This window comes from Gigantopelta aegis, chromosome 14 (genome assembly GCF_016097555.1).
Source record: "Gigantopelta aegis isolate Gae_Host chromosome 14, Gae_host_genome, whole genome shotgun sequence".
Lineage (NCBI taxonomy): Eukaryota > Metazoa > Mollusca > Gastropoda > Neomphalida > Peltospiridae > Gigantopelta > Gigantopelta aegis.
In genome coordinates this window covers 25,408,680-25,427,012 of record NC_054712.1, presented here as the reverse complement: position 1 = coordinate 25,427,012, position 18,333 = coordinate 25,408,680, and the positions used below count along the sequence as shown (strand labels likewise).

Sequence of the window (18,333 nt, the reverse complement as noted above, 5' to 3'; positions counted from 1 at the left end):
AGGGAATTTGGCGCAATTTTGAACGGTCGGTCGAAAGGTAAATGGCCGAGCTAATATAGGTTTTGATATTAGTGAATCGAGAGTAGCTCGTTAATTTTAGACCTCTACGATGCTGTGGTGTCTCCCTAGGTTGCCCATAGCATGGGCGTACGACCCGGGAGGGGGGGGGGGGCAATCCCCCCCAAAAAAAATTCGGGGAAAACAGTGGGGGAAATTCGGGCAGTTTTTATCTGGGTAAAATTTCGGGCAAATCAACCCCTCCAGCCCCCCTAAATCAAAGAGTCCCCATACGCCCATGGCCCATAGGGCCCTTATAAAGGGCCTCGGTGTTTATATACGAAGTGGCTATATATACGACGGCCATGTATATGGCCTCCTCTAACGAGGGCTGCCTATAAACACAGCAAAAATGTATATAGGCGGTAAATAAGTATTTGATTGGTCCATATTGCCGAACCACTTGGAACAAGAGGAATACATACTAAGTACAAACAGGGGAATGGGGGTTAAATATGAATCTAGCGGACCCTTTTGTGTACATACCCAGTGTTTCTGCCGGAAAGAATTTTTTGGGTATGGCACTATGGAATTAAATATTTACAATGTGTTTGCTGAATGCAACAGCAGTCGATAGGGGATATGGGGGTGGGGGGTGTGGGTGGGGGTGAGGCTACCCCAGAAATAATATGGGTTAGGTGTAGGGTTAGCGTTATGAAAACCACACAGAAAGAATAAAGAGTCATTAATTTTGTCAAGGTTAACTTAATTTTTTTAAATCTGCAATAAAATTTGGGTATGGCGCCATACCCATTTTACCCTGCTACCATATATGAATAGCGTAATATTGCCCCTGCAGTCAGGGCCGTACCCTGACCAAAATCCATGAGGGGGCACTAAATTTTATAAATAATTTTTAACATACTATAAAGATTAAACATTTCTATGCTATTACTGGAGATATATATATATAAAAAAAGGACAAGATTCTCAGGGGGGGGGCAGCTGCCCCCTGCCCCCCCCCGGAGGGTACGGCCCTGGCAGTACTATTATAATAATAATAATAATAATTATTATTATTATAATAATAATAATAATTATTATTATTAATGAATACATATAAATAAATAAATAAAATTATCAGCTTCTGAGATTATCTGAAAAAGAAAATAAATACACACCAACTACAGACAGTACACAAACTAACAGCGGGGGCTTGTAACTGGAAACAGTCGGAAGGAAACGTGTTACCTGTTTCCGAACCGTCAATGTACCATTATTGTTACAGATAAGCATAATTAATAACTATGATTCGGTAACAATACTAACAGTTTAGCTAGTTTCGCAGTTCGGTACGGTTAGAGGACATTATGTTGTGTATTAAGCAAAAATGATTGTGTCACAATGTTTTTGCAATGTGCAGGCATTTTGATACATTTTTCGGGGAACATGTCTCGACCCCTCACCGTAAACTTCGCTCGCCTCCGTGTAGACCTCCCCCCCCATGCTAAAATCCCTGCACACGCGTCTGCAGCGGTACTGTGTACGGAGCTCCGTAAAAAAAAAAAAACAACAAAAAACAAACAACAAACAAATTAAACAACAAAATAACCCTCGCTCCCCCTCATCCCCTCAAAATAAATAAAATAAAAATAAATAATAATAATAATCGCTTGCTCAATCCCCTGCTTAAACAAATCCCCCCCCCCCCCCGATAATTGTCCGGCGGAGCGTGTCACCCTCTATACACGTTGCTCACCTCAGTCTAGACCCCCCCCCCCCCCCTTGCTAAAATCCCTGCACACGCGCCCGCAGTGGTCCTGTGTACGATAGCTCCATGTAAAAAAACAACAAAAAAAACAAAAACAAACAAGCAATAATAAAAACAATAAAAAATTAAAATAAAACAAATAAATGAAACAAATAATAATAATGAACAAAAATCGTGAGTTTATGTTTCAACTATTTATTATTTTATTTCAGCGTATTCGCCGGGTTTTTTTTTTTTGGGGGGGGGGGGGTTGTCAAGAAATAATATATTTTAAATTATTTTAAAGTCTATACGGCGGCCGTGCACTGTCTATACAATTTAAAGGTACTTTACACGACTGTCGTATATATAGTCTCATCAATATTCGGTTTTGTCGTACGTTTCAGACTCCTGATAAAAGAGTTCCAATTTTTAAAAATGAAGCTGCTCACAGGTTGTCATGGGATTCCCTCAATCATGGTTCAATTAAAATGTTTTGGGTGATACAATAGCAAGGTGTGGTATTCCAAATTAATGTAATTGTCATTTATAATCTACCACTAAATCTGTGTTTGAGCGCCTTTAATATCTGCGGGCAATTTCACAAGTTTTTGTAAGTGTTTGGCATCTATTTCACGAAGAAAATTATATCATGAAGGAAAATGGAATAAACAGAAGAAAATGTATAAATGTATATTTGTCATACTATAATAGTAATAAGAATTGTGGTTTAGTCGTAGATTTGCGTTAACGTGTAAAACTAGGCTTACGATGTTTTGTGAAATTGGGCCCTGGAATTTTAATTTAGGAACTAGAGTGTTGTTATGCATGCCTTCATTTTATTTATGACACGCATATTCAACGTCATATTGTATTTACATTAACTTTCAGATTAGTTCGCAACGTGTCATATATTACTATATGTGTCCACTCATCTCCTTCCTTATAATATTATATTTACCAAGGCCAAGTGGTCGACAGATTATTAAAAAATAAATATAAAACATGAAATAAAGCTTTACACAGACAGAACTATTCGGTCTATCATAACGTTTGACAATACATACATTTGTTGTTAAACGTATTTATTTATAGTTATAGCATCATTTCGACTGAGCTCCGTGGTCTAGTGGATACGCTGCTGGACAAGCAAGCTGACGACTGTGGTTCATATAGCTAGCTCACACTTTCATTCATCTTTCTCATCTATCACACTCTGTCTATCATTCTCATTATCTTAATATAAAAAAACCTTTCCAATTTCTCCTACGATTTCAATCTGTTTAGACCCTTTCTGTCAGTTTCCTCCTACTCTATTTTCTGAGCTGTCCACTCCATTGCCGACCTGTCTCAGCTTCCTCCATGGGTGCAGTCTCTGTGTATTTCTCTGCATCCATCTGGCATTCTCGTCGTCTGCCGGTAATAAACCCAGTCTGACCCACGGCACTAACTAACGACCGCCAGTAGTAGAGGTGTATAGGTGGTTACAGGTGCCTCTTAACAATGCCAGAAGTAACTACTAAAGCCCATAGCTAAAAGCTGATGGGGAATGGCAGGTGTGTGTCACGAATAGCCACAAGAGACAAGCACCGGTCGCGGTTAGAGAGACAAGGACTGGAATGTGGATAGCAAAAGAAGTTGAAAGATAGGATAATGCCTGATCGGGAAGAAATGAGATGAAATTCAAAGGAGAGAAAGGAAAGAGGGCAGTGGAATAAATAAATATATACTCTTCAAAAAAAGAAACGCAAAAGGGTACAAATGGGTTATAACTCCGATTTTATGTTTCCTACCGGTTCATGCTTTGTGAATATAAGGTCATTGCATGTCCCAAACACATTCCCACGGTTACATTCGATAAAACGCAGCTACTGTACAATAAAGTTCCAAAATGTGAATATTCGCAAAAACGCAGCCACGTGCAAACCATGTCACCACTGCACGTGCGTTGTCTGCACGTGCAACATGAACACCGACAGTATAAAAGTGCAGGGTGTTCGTTTGCCTGGCCTCTGTATCTGGCCGACAGTTGACAATCCAGGACATGCCACGTCTCAGTGAACCGCAGAGAAACAATGCCATCGGCCGACTAGACGCAGGCGAATCCAGAACGGCCGTTGCCAGGGCATTCCATGTGTCCCCAAGCACCATCTCCAGACTGTGGGACCGTTACCAGCAACATGGATCAACACGTGACCTCCCTAGATCCGGTCGACCACGGGTCACTACCCCGGGCAGGACCGCTACATCCGGGTACGCCACCTTCGGGAACGATTGACTACTGTCACCTCCACAGCCGCAGCAATACCAGGTTTGCGCAGGATATCCGACCAGACCGTACGGAACCGCCTACGTGAGGTAGGAATTCGTGCCGGACGTCCAGTTCGAGGTGTCATCTTAACACCACAACACCGTCGACTCCGACTGCAGTGGTGCCAGATTCATCGACAATGGCCTCAACTGCGATGGAGACAGGTGTGGTTCAGTGACGAGTCCCGATTTCTGCTCCGACGTCATGATGGAAGATGTCGCGTGTATAGGCGTCGTGGTGAACGTTATGCGGCAAACTGCGTGCAGGAAGTGGACAGATTCGGCGGGGGTAGTGTCATGGTGTGGGGCAGCCATCTCACACACTGGCAGAACTGACCTGGTCCACGTGCAGGGCAACCTGAATGCACAGGGCTACATTGACCAGATCCTCCGGCCACACATCGTTCCAGTTATGGCCAACGCCAACGCAGTGTTCCAACATGACAACGCCAGGCCTCACACAGCACGTCTCACAACGGCTTTCCTACAGAACAACAACATTAATGTCCTTCCTTGGCCATCGATATCACCGGATTTGAACCCAATTGAGCATCTATGGGACGAGTTGGACCGACGCCTCCGACAGCGACAACCACAGCCCCAGACCCTGCCCGAGATGGCAGCAGCCTTGCAGGCCGAGTGGGCCACCATCCCCCGGGACGTCATCCGTACTCTGGTTGCTTCAATGGGCAGGCGGTGCCAGGCAGTTGTCAACACACGCGGAGGCCACACCCGGTATTGACTCCAGATGACCTTGACCTTGGTGGTGTGTCCTATCACTTACTCACAATGGACTAGAGTGAATTGTGAACAATCCTGCAACATTTGGTAATTATCGGACTCACCATTCAATAATTAAATCAATTCTCCAAATGTTACGACAATGTGGTTTTGCGTTTCTTCTTTTGAAGAGTATATATATTATTTCGACTGACTGCCCGATTGACTGACACCAAATAGCCGTAGTTTACGAAATGTGCTGAGATGCCGTTAGACAAACGGACGCATACCTCCCCCCCCCCCCCCCCCCCCCATTTTTGTGATATCAATTGATAGCAGTGTTTACATATACCGCGTCAAAAAGAGCGCACCTGAAAAACAACCCATATATCCGATTACGTCACCTACTCGTATATTTTGAATACCGAATAGGGCCCTTTATCTGGCGGACAAAATAGAAATGTTGGTACAGAAGTAATCCGGTTTTAAATTTATTCGGTTGTGATGCATTATGTGCTTTGGGCCTATTTCACAAAACATCGTAAGTTTACGTCTGCAACTAGCAGTTATATCGGTCATTCATTTACACGTGTTTGACATCTATTTCACGCAGAAAATTACATCACTACGGAAGGTGGAGAATTTTAAGGACAAAATTAAGTGGAATATGTGTACTTCAAACTATATTTGTTGTACGGTAGTAGTAATAAAAATTATGGTTGAGTTAATTTATGTTTACGTGCAAAACTAGGCTTACGATGTGTTGTGAGATTGGGCCGAGGTGTACGGGTAATAAAGTCTGAACATTTTCCACCATCCCACAGACAGGATAGCACATCCTATATACCAGTCGTGGTGCACTGGCTGGAACAGTATACCAGTCGTGGTGCACTGGTCGGAAAAAAGTAGCCCAATGGGCCCATCGACGGAGATTGATCCCAGACCGACAGCGCATCAGGCGAGCGTTTTACCATTGAGCTACGTCCCGCCCCTACTTTATACCAAATAAAAGCAGAGAATCATTTTACGGGGTCGCCTAAGGTGCTTTGGTCGTAGGATCAAACCTTCTCAGTGGGTCTTCTTCTTTCCAACCAGTGCCCCACGACTGATATATCAAAGGACATGGTATGTACTATCCTGTCTATGGGAAAGTGCATATGAAAGATCAAATGATGTCAACAGAAAAATTAGCAGATTTCTTTTGAAGACTATCTGAAATGTTACCAAATGTTTGACATCCAATATCCAATAAATAAAACAAGCTTTTAAACTTTTAAAGTATTTGAGTAAATCTGAGCAGACAACGTTAACCCATTTCCAGATGACGTTTCATACGACCAATCGAAATACTGACGTTAATCTATGCCCGGAAAATTACCAAAGACATGAAAAATCATCTGCAAACAAAAAGTCAGTGTAAGTTTGTTTTGTTTAACTGAAGAACATTGATTAATTAATCATCGGCTATTGGATGCAAATTGTTCGGTTTCAATTTCAGGGACTTTTATGAATCATATGCAATAAGCAAAAGCACGGCGGGGTCTAATTTTTACTAGCACTCTTTTATATCAATTAAGAGCTGATTTATTTTGTATGTGTATTTTCAGGAATCAGCGATGTCCACAAAAGATCGAAGGGTTCAAATACAGTCGATAATGATGCGAAACACGAAAAGAATGGCAACGTGGTTGTGGAACAAATCACAATGGGGAAGCATGTTGGGCTGCCCAGCGGGATTTCTCTCATAGTGGGAACCATCATTGGTAAGGACTTTTCGAAAAGCAATATGTATCACTAATAGTCCGTTTGCCAAACCCTAATGTTTTGACTTAACTTTGCATTTCGGAACCAATAATTGTTCTTTGCGGTTTTTGCATCTCTAAAAGATGTTCATTAAGGCTCCGAGGGGTACCAAGTTGTCACCCTTGAGCATTTTAAAATAATCAACATGGCGTCCAAGATGGCTGCTAAAACACACAACTGGAAATGTCTAGGGTATTTTATCACTTATGACAAAACTGTTTATGTCTATGGGGTCATGGCATTCAGTACCTCAAGTTAATTAAGGCATTGCAACATCATTTAAATCAAAGATATTAGTGATTGAGTTGTATAGGCCAAGGGATCCATTTATAACAACCTTTTTGCTGACTGAGATATAGCATCATCATTTAACGCCAAGATGGCCATAAAAATGGCCCACCAAGAGTCAGAACATGGACAGAGTTTACAATCTATTTTACCCCCCAAAAGATTTTACAATCTATTTTAGCCCCAAACAGATTTTACAATAAATTTTATTCCCAAACAGATTTTACAATATATTTTACCCCCAAACAATAACTTATACATGTACTTCAAATACAAGGCTTTAGTGTGAAAGGAATTAGTCCTCACATTCACTTTCTAATATCGAGAAATGTTATCATTGCTTGAATTTAAGATGGATTTTATTGTACGCAAAAAAATCATTGGTGTATACATGATATATCAGTCAACCATTTGGTATGTGCTTGCATTTACAGCAAGTTTTAGCACGAAAATGTCTGACCAAGACAGAAGGGGGAGTAGGTCGAAAATGTCATTACTGCATAGTATAAATTATTGTATAATTAGAAAGCAATACTGCTGAAAGGGTTTCGAATAACTTGACGACTTTAATAGTGATTGGTATCTGAATATTCATTCACAAGAATCTGATTACTGATGATTGTGTGTTTGAGTTAGGTAGACAGGCATAGAGAGAGTGTGAGAGAGAGAGAGAGAGAGAAGCAGAGAGAAAGATAGAGGGAGGGAGAGAGCATAAAGTGACAGTTACAGAGAGAGAGAGAGAGAGAGAGAGAGAGAGAGAGAGAAGCAGAGAGAAAGATAGAGGGAGGAAGAGAGCATAAAGTGACAGTTACAGAGAGAGAGAGAGAGAGAGAGAGAGAGAGAGAGAGAGAGAGAGAGAGAGAGAGAGAGAGAGAGAGAAGCAGAGAGAAAGATAGAGGGAGGGAGAGAGCATAAAGTGTATATAAAAGATCCCTTGCTACTAATGGAAAAATGTAGCGGGTTTTCTCTCTTAGACTATATGTCAAAATTACCAAATGTTTGACATCCAATAGCCGATGATTAATAAATCAATATGCTCTAGTGGTGTCGTTAAACAAAACAAACTTCTTCTTGCATCTTGATTATACAGGTACTGTTATTCTAAACTGGAAAATATATTTAACATGTATTTTTGTCATCAGAAAGGAACTGCCTTTAAATATGTGTTATTTTCAGGTTCTGGTATATTCATATCACCGAAGAGCGTTTTGAAAGACACTGGTTCCATTGGTCTCTGTTTGATTGTCTGGGCCGCATCTGGGATTATTGCTCTTTTCGGCAAGTTGAGGTTTTTAAGTTTGTCAAATGTCTACAATACATTTTTATTACTGATCTAATATTAAGTAAGTTACTTAGTAGGTAGACTGATAAGTAAATACGTAATTCAGAAAGTAATTCGAAAATTCAGTAATGCAGTAAGAAAGTAAGTTAGTAAGTAAATCAATAAATTATTAATGAATTAATAAAGCAAGTACATACAAATTAATCATTCTTAACACACACACACACACACACACACACACACACACATACACACACACACACACACACACACACACACACACACGCGTGCGCGCGTATATATTTATTACTCATATGGTCTACAATAAACGATTACATAAATATCATATTTCCCCCGTGTTATCTTTACTGCCTGGGCCATAACAATACTTTGAAAACTGTTATAGCAGACTACTGAAGTCACGAGTCGCAGGTGCATATGCAAGCTTGCGGCAGTCGCGGTTTTTGACCTTGACATTATTCCACGTCACTGTATCTGACATAGCTCAATGTTAATAAAGGGACATACCCTAGTTTTTAAACACAAAGGCATATTCTTTTTACTATTAGGGCCGTTTTTGATAACTGAAATCATACTTTACTTAGATTTTATTGTTTAGATTATCCATTTCCGTTCATTCGAAATGTTTTTGGTCACCCTGGTGTTTTTATTGTCACACAATGCATTTCTCATATTTTTAAAAACGCATGTGTGTCTGAGAAGTAACAATTATGGATTCGAGTTTTAGTCTATTGTTAGAGGGTATTTAACCATTTCAAAGTCACAGACTCATGTTTCACTCATTTATAATTTTATCCAAATATGTTACAGGTTTGTAGATTAACTAAACCTAGTGTTAATTTTCACGTGTTGAAACTAGGGTCTGTCCCTTTAACGCCGATTGTGAAGCGATTACGATCATATTTAACGTTTGTTCAGAATCATGTTTTGTAGATAATAAATAAATTAAACTTTCGCTGAAATGCCATACGAAATTTATGAAACTCGTTTGAAAATTGATTTAAACCCATCGCTATCGCTCGGGGAATAAAATAACTCCCAAACTCTTTTCATAAATTCCGTATAGCAGTCCCGCTCATCTATCTAAAATAGAGATATTTATTTATTATCCATATCCATATATATATATATATATATATATATATATATATATATATATATATATATATATATATAAATATTTGCGTGCATAAAAATTATAAGGCAGGACTTGAATCAAATATATGTGTGTCTGTATTCTAATTTAAACTCGTGCCAAGCATAGAGTACGGTAATAGGCCTATACGGGTTTGTAGGGTAATACCTCGAGGTCGGATTTAACGTTTTGACTATTTTGCATATACTTTTAAAGTACTTTTAAAGTACACCTAGCGTCAACATTCTTTACGCTGATACTGTTAGTACGAATAGTAGATTTATTTAAATTTACAAATCATCAAGGCTGTACTTGTTTAACAAGCCAATATTTGCCTAGGTGGCTTAAACTGAGTGGGGTATGTACATGTATATTGATACTCTACAAGGTTTGAATAAAACCATATGTCGACGGCACAAAATAGGATAGGATTATAGGCTCACGCCAGGCGATCGGCAATTCGCCATGGTCTAAGGAAAAATATCAGCAGACTGCTGGCGAATAAAATAATTCCCGATTCGCCAAACTGGCGAAATTTCGCGAAAACGAAATCTAACACTTGGGGATAAAGATACTTAAGTCAATGTTTCTACAAACCCGACCGACATCACCTTTTTTTTGGCAGATCGGCTTTTCTTTTTCTTTTTTTCTTTTTTTCACGCTCACTGTCATGTTTACGATGAGTTAAGTCTGACTTCAGCCACACGTTTGCGTTGTTCGCTGTCACTGAATGTAGTCCTAACATCTTATTAATTAAAAACACGATAATCAGTTTTCATGTTCATGAAGCCTGTGTACATTCAGTTTATCACCCAAGATGTAATCGTTACGAAGAACCTGATCACTTCCGCTGTTTATATAATCAGTTATATCCTAAACAAAAATTATTTAGTTTTATTTGTTTCTTATAAAAAGAAGAATGAACATCTAATATTAATGAATAAAAGACCATTACTAATGGCTAGATAAGTGCGTCTGGAAGCAACATAAACAACAAAAGATAGTGGTCACAAAAATAATAAACACCGTTTCTGATCTTTAGGTTACTAAATTTTGGAATGGCTGTAGTCAAAGATTGAAAATACGATGAAAGGGTATGTTTTCGTTTAGCAAATTATTTATGGATGCAGGGCAGCTAAATATGGTATGGTATCAGTATGTTGATCTGTAGTCCTTTCCTTCAGGGAATGTCCTTTTCTTACTATTGTATTTACTACAAATTATTTATTTCTGAGCCGATTGTTTTCTAAATTGCACACAAAAAGAGTTATTTACAAAAAACAATGTTCATGGAGGCTGGGAAGGACTAGAGGTTGTTAACAATATCCGTCAAAATACGTAATATGTTAGGTCTACGGTGTCACGAAATGATGTAGATGCAGCCAGTTACAATCATGTTTTCACTAACAGGATGGTGTTTAATTAAACCGCGACTACATAAATTGTATGACAAAATATTTGAATTTAACCACTAGGTGTGTACAGATGACCCTCGCGTATGACAGATATTCATAGCTTCGTAAACGCCTGTAAATAAGCGGCCAGTCCAGTACAAATACATTGTCAAACATTTGATATTTTAAAAAACCTTTTTTCTATATTTAATATAGAACAGCTGCATAGAACAAATACTCTTAGCTCAATCCAAATTAAGCCCTATAAACTGAATATCCGTGCATGGAAACCAGATGTTGTTGTTTAATTGGTGCTAAAAAATATCCGGGTTAGGGGGTTTCACTGTATTGTGTAACTATATGTCATGGTACAAGATTATTAAAAGATAACAGTAAAAAATTAATATATATACCCCGTAGATCATTTAACAGACACCACCTCAATTTACTTCTAGGCCTCCAAAATCAAATCGGACATATGCGAAATTGGTTTAGTGTTGACTTCACAGAACATGACTCAGACCATTCCACAACGGCATAGAGGAACATATATAATAAAGTAATTATAGGACAAAATGATTTACAACAATATACTAGTGTATACAACAGTGAATGCAATGCTTGATTCAGCCTTTAGTTATTAGTTGTCTTGAGTAACCGAGTTCTTAAGTACACTAGATATATAGAATATTCGGTTACTACGTTTTGATATCGTGGTTATTTGGCGAGGTTTAGATAACGTGTAACAGGCGAGCTTCAGCATACATAACGCATGGTGTTTTCACCAACGGGTGTGTAAGAAAATAAATTATAACATTCGCGGGAGTACCATACGAAACGATCACCCCGGTTCTAAGACCACCCCGTTATAAAAACCAATATTTTTAGGACCGGAATATTTCCTTTTTATTTTATAGTAAAAATACTCCGGTATTAAGATCACCCCGCTAACTTCGGATTACAATTAGTAAAGTCAGACCCAATGGTCGTTTTCAGTGCATTTTTATTTTCACCCCTAAAATGCGTCCAAAGAATTGACCTGTTATGTAACACAAGAAACAAACGTCATGGTGTTAAAATTAATGTGTTTCCCAAACAATAGACTTATGTTTATGTAGTAAAAATACACAGGTATTTTCTTACCAGTAAACAATTGGTCTACAAACTAGCACGTCATGGTTAGTTTGCGGAATCGTGGGAATGTGAACCCAAAGGTCACGCGTTTTTATTACCTTTCGGCAGTGGACAGCCTATCACGTCGGGAGGGTGTTATTTATCCAGACAGTTGTTAATATACTTTGTGTAATAATTGATAGGCTTGACACTTGATTATTCTTGAGTTCAATGCAAATGCCAATACACCGTCATCACCTATTTATTTTATCATATCAGTTAAGACATTGCTGACGACATTCGGGAAGGAGGGTGGGACGTAAAATGCACAATCAATATTTACCAGCAATCATCATTCAGAATATTCTTAATTCGGTATAAGGACCACCTCACTCTTAGGAGCAGTCACGCCGAAGTTTCACTGTAATACATACCACTGGCGCATGTGGGGGTATTTTGGTGCACAAAAATTAGAGGGTACTGATTATGGCCTAACGTCAACGAAATTGCTTTTAGGGTAGTTTCCCTCAAACACTGGTGACAAATGAGTAGTGGATCTAACTCTTTTGCCTGTGACCAGTTAGTTTCAAGTTCAGGACATATTAGGGCTTCTACAAAATAGTGTTGTGTGTGTGTGTGTGTGTGTGTGTGTGTGTGTGTGTATGCGCGCGTGCGTACGCGTGGGTGCGGAGTGGGGTACACGAGGACCATATATAGTCTATGGCCTACTACTACGAGTATCCAAACAGGATACAAATGTCAGCAAAAGGATTGTTGCCCCAAAACGTTTTCGATTTTAAAAATACACCACCCAGTGATAGGTGGCCTAGCAATGCACATAGCCTACACAAAGAAAACTACACATTGAACACCAACAATACTAGTCAGCGCATCGTGGTTAAATATGTGAATTGAATCAGTTGCTTGATTTCAGAGGGGACTAGCTTTACTCCACATATTTGTGAAAGTGATGTTTACAAATGCTTCATTTTCTCACTACCCACAGTCTGTAGCATATTTACGCGCCAATACATTCTGTAGGGTTTTTTTTTAGGTTACATATATATAATTGTTATAAATCAATGTAAAATATTTATATTCAACTCTTTTCGTATTAAAACAGTATGATGTACGAGTTACAGTCTTGTCTCCACCCTCCCCCTCCCTTCCGACGCCTATGGTACGTTATAGATGACCCCCTATATGTCCGTCGTTGCATATCGTTTGTGTACTAAACGTTATTACCCCCCCCCCCCCCAAAAAAAAACACCCCAAAAAACAAACAAAAAAACAAACAACCCCAAACAACAACAACAACTACAAAACAAACAAACCCGAATCATACTACTCAGAACAATTATGCGTATATAGATGTATGAACGTATATGTGTATCGGCTTTGACTGGTACACATATAGAGGATATTTCATGGGTTTTTGTCAAACATGATTTATATCTCTATGAGTGAAGTTTGCAATCATATCTCACGAGTCGCGATTGCGCGACGAGTGTGAATTGATGCAAACTTCACGAGATGAGATATAAATCATATTTGACCAAAACCATGAAGTTTTCTATTTATTATATAACTTTTGGCAATTTACCTTTATTTTTAAAATACCAGCAGCAAAATAGTTCCAGCTTTTTTACAGTGAAGATAACACTTTCTACAGTGACGATAACACATTTTAGAGCGAAATAGTGAAATTTTCACTCTAAAATGTGTTATCGTCACTGAGTGACTGATAACACTTTTATTTCACTGATATTTTAAGATTTTACATTACGGGTGTATTAATGTCTGAGAAAGCTGAAGTCAGTATCTTACTGTGACCATCTGGCACACGCCACAATTATGATGATATTGGATTTCTATAAATACATTTTAGAAATACCGTCGTGGTGTATAATATTTAAAATACTAAACGAGCTTGCCTGTCATACAATTTTTTATGAAATGAGTGAACAGTTTTGGGGTTTAACGAACGAAAGCGAGTCAGATACCAACACTGTTCACGGGTTTCATGAAAATGGTATGACAGGCAAACTAGTTTAGTATTTTATTTATTACAAACAAACTGCAAATAAGTCGCAACGCAGAAGTAAGCAGATGTCGAAACCTACTACACTTTATTTTTCTACGAATTGGGTCAGCAAGTGACCTACGTCACGCCAATATTACACTAGTTAGATATTGAATGATTGTTATGACATGAACAATATCTTACACTGGTGTGTAATAAAGTTTAAGAACACCTTGCTAACATTAACATTGACCCGTCTCAAATAAGATTTCACAATGTTAAGTTGTGTGATAGTGAACCAAAATACAGATAATTATTATACCAATATAATTAAAATTAGCTCCACTATTACATGTGGATCTAACAGCAGCCAGTTGGAGATCATGTCCACCAATCAAAACCTTACTTGCAGAATCATGCCTGTGATTTAAAAATAATTTGAAACCATTCCGAATTATCCTGAGGGTATACGACATGTTTCGCGTGAATTACGAATGCCTTAAAACATGTTTTATTTTATAAAATAAATAATTTGTAATGTAAAACTGAAGACTGATTTAGGTGGGGTTTTTTATAAATAAATAATTAATTTTTAATGAAAAAAATTGAAGACTGATAACCCACCCCGTACGTATTGGTATGGTTCGCTGTACTGCGGCCACTAAAATGTTTTCAAATTATTTTCAAATCACTGGCATGATTCTGCAAGTAAGGTTTTGATTGGTGGACATGATCTCCAACTGGCTGCTGTTAGATCCACATGTAATAGTGGAGCTAATTTTAATTAGATTGTTATTATACACTCAGAAATAAATTTAACATTTCTAGAAGTGAAACGTTTACTATTTAAAACAAGACACTTAATTTATAACAAACTCTACACTAATACCTATAACAAAAGAAGCGATTATAACTTAAAATTATAGATTACAGGAGTGTGTAACAGGTGAAACAGTACTTTAATCATACAAAGTATGGAGTGTCCAAATTAACCTTAAAACTATAAAGTTAAGAACAATAGTACTTTTCATGGATATTGTAAGGTGTAGGAAAATTACCCCCTAGGCTGTCACTATTCTAAGGTAAAAGTATTTTCTCTACTGCAAAAAAGAAGTCAGTATTCTACATAATTTTACGGTAAAAGTAATTTTTCTACGTAGTCAGTATTCTGCACACAAAAAATGACCGGGGTCAGTAGTCTACGGGGGTCAAAATACCACGTTACACCATCCCCCCGGATTCCTAGTGGCCTGAAGACACCAACAGGACTGTCTTTTCACCGATCCAACCACCCGTCCGCCTGTTTATCCCTACCTGCCTGTCTGCTTATCTATCTATCTATTTATTTATCTATCTATCTATCAGTCCATCCATCCATCCGTCTATTTATCCATCCATCCGTCCATCAATATATATGTCTGTGTGCATGTCATATATATGTGTGTGTGTGTTCCTGTCTAAATATCTGTTCATCCACCTGTCTATCTACCTGCCTATCCTCCTTCGATCCATCCATCTGGAAAAATTTAATCTAATTAACAGTCGTTAAAGGCATACTGTCACAGATTTAAGGACCTCATTTTTTTTAAAATTCATAATAAATGATAATTACATTAATGTTTGGAAACCAAATCTAGCTATCGCATCACCATAACTGAACCATGATGGAGTAAAATCCATGTCAACCCTCTTGGCAATATTAGCTTTTGAATTATGGACCATTGCCATAATTCAATTATTTTTACAAAATATCATTAGTGAGTGGAGTATGGTGGTTACATAGATGGCTGAATAAAGTACATTTAGGGACAAATCAAATTTGTATTTGTTTAGGTAATACTTTGTTAGGCCATTTAATAGGTCAGTGGTCTGTGACAGTATGCCTTTAACCATGCCTTTCTTTTCCCTTATCTTCACACTCACAGGTGGGCTAGTTTACGCCGAGCTGGGTCTGGTGGTGAAGAAGTCGGGTGGGGAGTACGCGTACATTCGCGAGGCGTTCGGCAACGTGCCCGCCTTCCTGTTCGCCTGGACGTCGGTGGTGGTGATCAGGACATCGTCGCTCAGCATCATCTGCCTCACGTTTGCCGAGTACGTGGACACGTTCTTCGAGATGTGCGGACAGCCAGAGATACCCAAGAAACTCGTGGCTGCCCTGGCAATAGGTAATATATGCCGTTAAAGATTGGTTTCCATAAAGTATGTAACTGATTCATATAGACGCAGATGATTTGATATTAATTTGCAAAGATGAATAGGTTTCCGTTTCTCAAAATAAGAGAGAGAGACACAAAGACACACACACACACATATATATATATATATATATATATATATATATATAGAGAGAGAGAGAGAGAGAGAGAGAGAGAGAGAGAGAGAGAGATCTGACTTGTGGCTTCTCACTAGAGACTGTGACCCTTTCACTAGAGGTTGTGCCCCCCCCCCCCCCTTACACACACGGTGCTTATCGGCCACAAATACACTAATAAAAGAAAAAAGTAATCTTACATTAATTTGTTTTATTTGTAAGCAGTCCATGTAAACGAACGATAATTTACTGAATAATAATTGAGAACCACATAAACCTAAATCCGATTACTTCAGATGAGTACGAGAGAACACTGTACTGAAAACCTGAAAGAAGTTTATCCTGTTATTATTATTTTTTTAAGCCTTATCATATGCTCCGACTTCCGCATAGGCATTATTATACAGCATACATAATTGTTTGTGTTTTTAAATCACACACTCAAGCTCTTAACCCATCTTAAGTAATAAGCAGCGCCCCCAAATGAATGTTGTTTTTTTGTCCTAGAATGTCCGTATCCTTGTCTCGGTACCCAGTTCGTACCCTTGGCTCGCAAAGACGACACCTTTCATTAAAAACATTTTATTGCTTTTAAAAAAAAGATTAGGCAACTTACCAGACCTTCTCCATACATGTCACGACAGTAATATGTTTTTGCAATTTAAATATGAACAGGAATAAGTATTATTGAAAGAGGAAGAAAGGAAGAAAGAAAGAAAGAAATAATGAACGAAGGCAACAGAGACAGGCTGTGGTGCCATCGTTTTGTTCTATTCTGGGGCGAGACGTATCCCAGTGATAAAGCGCTCGCTTGATGCGCGGTCAGGCTCACTGGGCTATTATTCAGTTCAGCCAGTGCTGCACAACTGATGTAACAAAGGCCGAAGTATGTATTATCCTGTTTATGGGATGATGCATATGAAAGACCCCTTATACTGCTAATCAAAGATTAGACCACTGCGTGGCTTGCAGAAGGTTTTCTCTCTCATTATAGACGGGGCGGGGCGTAGCCCAGTCGTAAAGCGCTCGCTCGATGCGCAGTCGGTCTGGAATCGATCCCCGTCGGTGGGCCCATTTGGGCTATTTCTCGTTCCAGCCAGTGCACCACGACTGGTATATCTGTGTGGTCCTTAACCATGTGTCTGACGCCATATAACCGTAAATAAAATGTGTTGAGTGCGTCGTTAAATAGAACATTTCTTTCTTTCTTTTTTCTCACATTATAGACAGACAGACAGACAGATAGTTTATCAAAGTGTCACCTTATTACAACAGAGTACACTTTAACATATAACTACAAGTAACATAAATTATAAAATTGTGACGAGCCTCTCTATACTGAGTTATAAGAGACTATTCGCTAAACATTTCTAAAAGACAAATAAAGTAAACAACCCAATATTGGACAATTAAGCAACACGTGACACTTGTTTTCAGTGTGGTTAAGACAATTAAAACTTGTCCTTTCTTCCAGCTTTGTATTATTATATTGATCAGTTTCAACGTTCAGAGGAGCAACTCCGCATCTAAACTTATCGAGTGCACTTCTGTGGTATCGAGGCATGGACCTGGTAACATAGGGCTCTACTTTATAAACCGTAGACAAAGTGTGTTGATAGCCCATTGAGTGGAGGCAGCGGGTTTCTTCTCTCATTATATGTGTGGTTCTTTACCATTTGTTTGACGCTATATTCTTCTTCTGCGTTCAGTTTCTTTATGCTCCTTGAATTCAAATCGTGAGTTTTACCGTCTCCGTGAATTCCACAGTCAGCAGCAGGTCGTCTCTTTCACCCCAAAGTTTTTCTCCGATTGTTCTGGGTTGTGGCCAGATGTTTTCTCTGACACTGTTATATGTTGAACATCTTTGCAGTACATGATCTGGAGTTTGGGGTTCAGTGTTACAATGGCATTGAGGTGTTGTTACCACTTTGAGTTTATAGAGATGTGCACCGAGTCTGAATATCATTGTTTGTTCTCGTCGGTTTAGGTGTGTGATGGGGTCACTTGGATAAGTACTTCCTGTCCTTGTTTTCCAGGCTGTGTTGAACTTCCCTTTTATGAGAGTCTTCATCTCTGGAAGCCTTAACCATATGCCTGACACCATATAACCGTAAATAAAATGTGTTGAGTTCGTCGTTAAATAAAACATTTCCTTCCTTCTATTATATATATATAATATATATATA

At 38.6% G+C, this 18,333-nt stretch overlaps 1 protein-coding gene across 1 annotated transcript in view; it reads left to right on the top strand.

Moving 5' to 3' along the window:
- The window catches only part of LOC121389155 (b(0,+)-type amino acid transporter 1-like), a 46,765-nt gene that overhangs the window by 9,484 nt on the left and 18,948 nt on the right, over positions 1-18,333 (top strand). Inside the window, exons 3-5 of the mRNA XM_041520764.1 lie at positions 6,385-6,540; positions 8,045-8,146; positions 15,762-16,001. Coding sequence (XP_041376698.1) covers positions 6,385-6,540; positions 8,045-8,146; positions 15,762-16,001 — 498 coding nt within the window. The remainder of the gene's footprint in view (positions 1-6,384; positions 6,541-8,044; positions 8,147-15,761; positions 16,002-18,333) is intronic.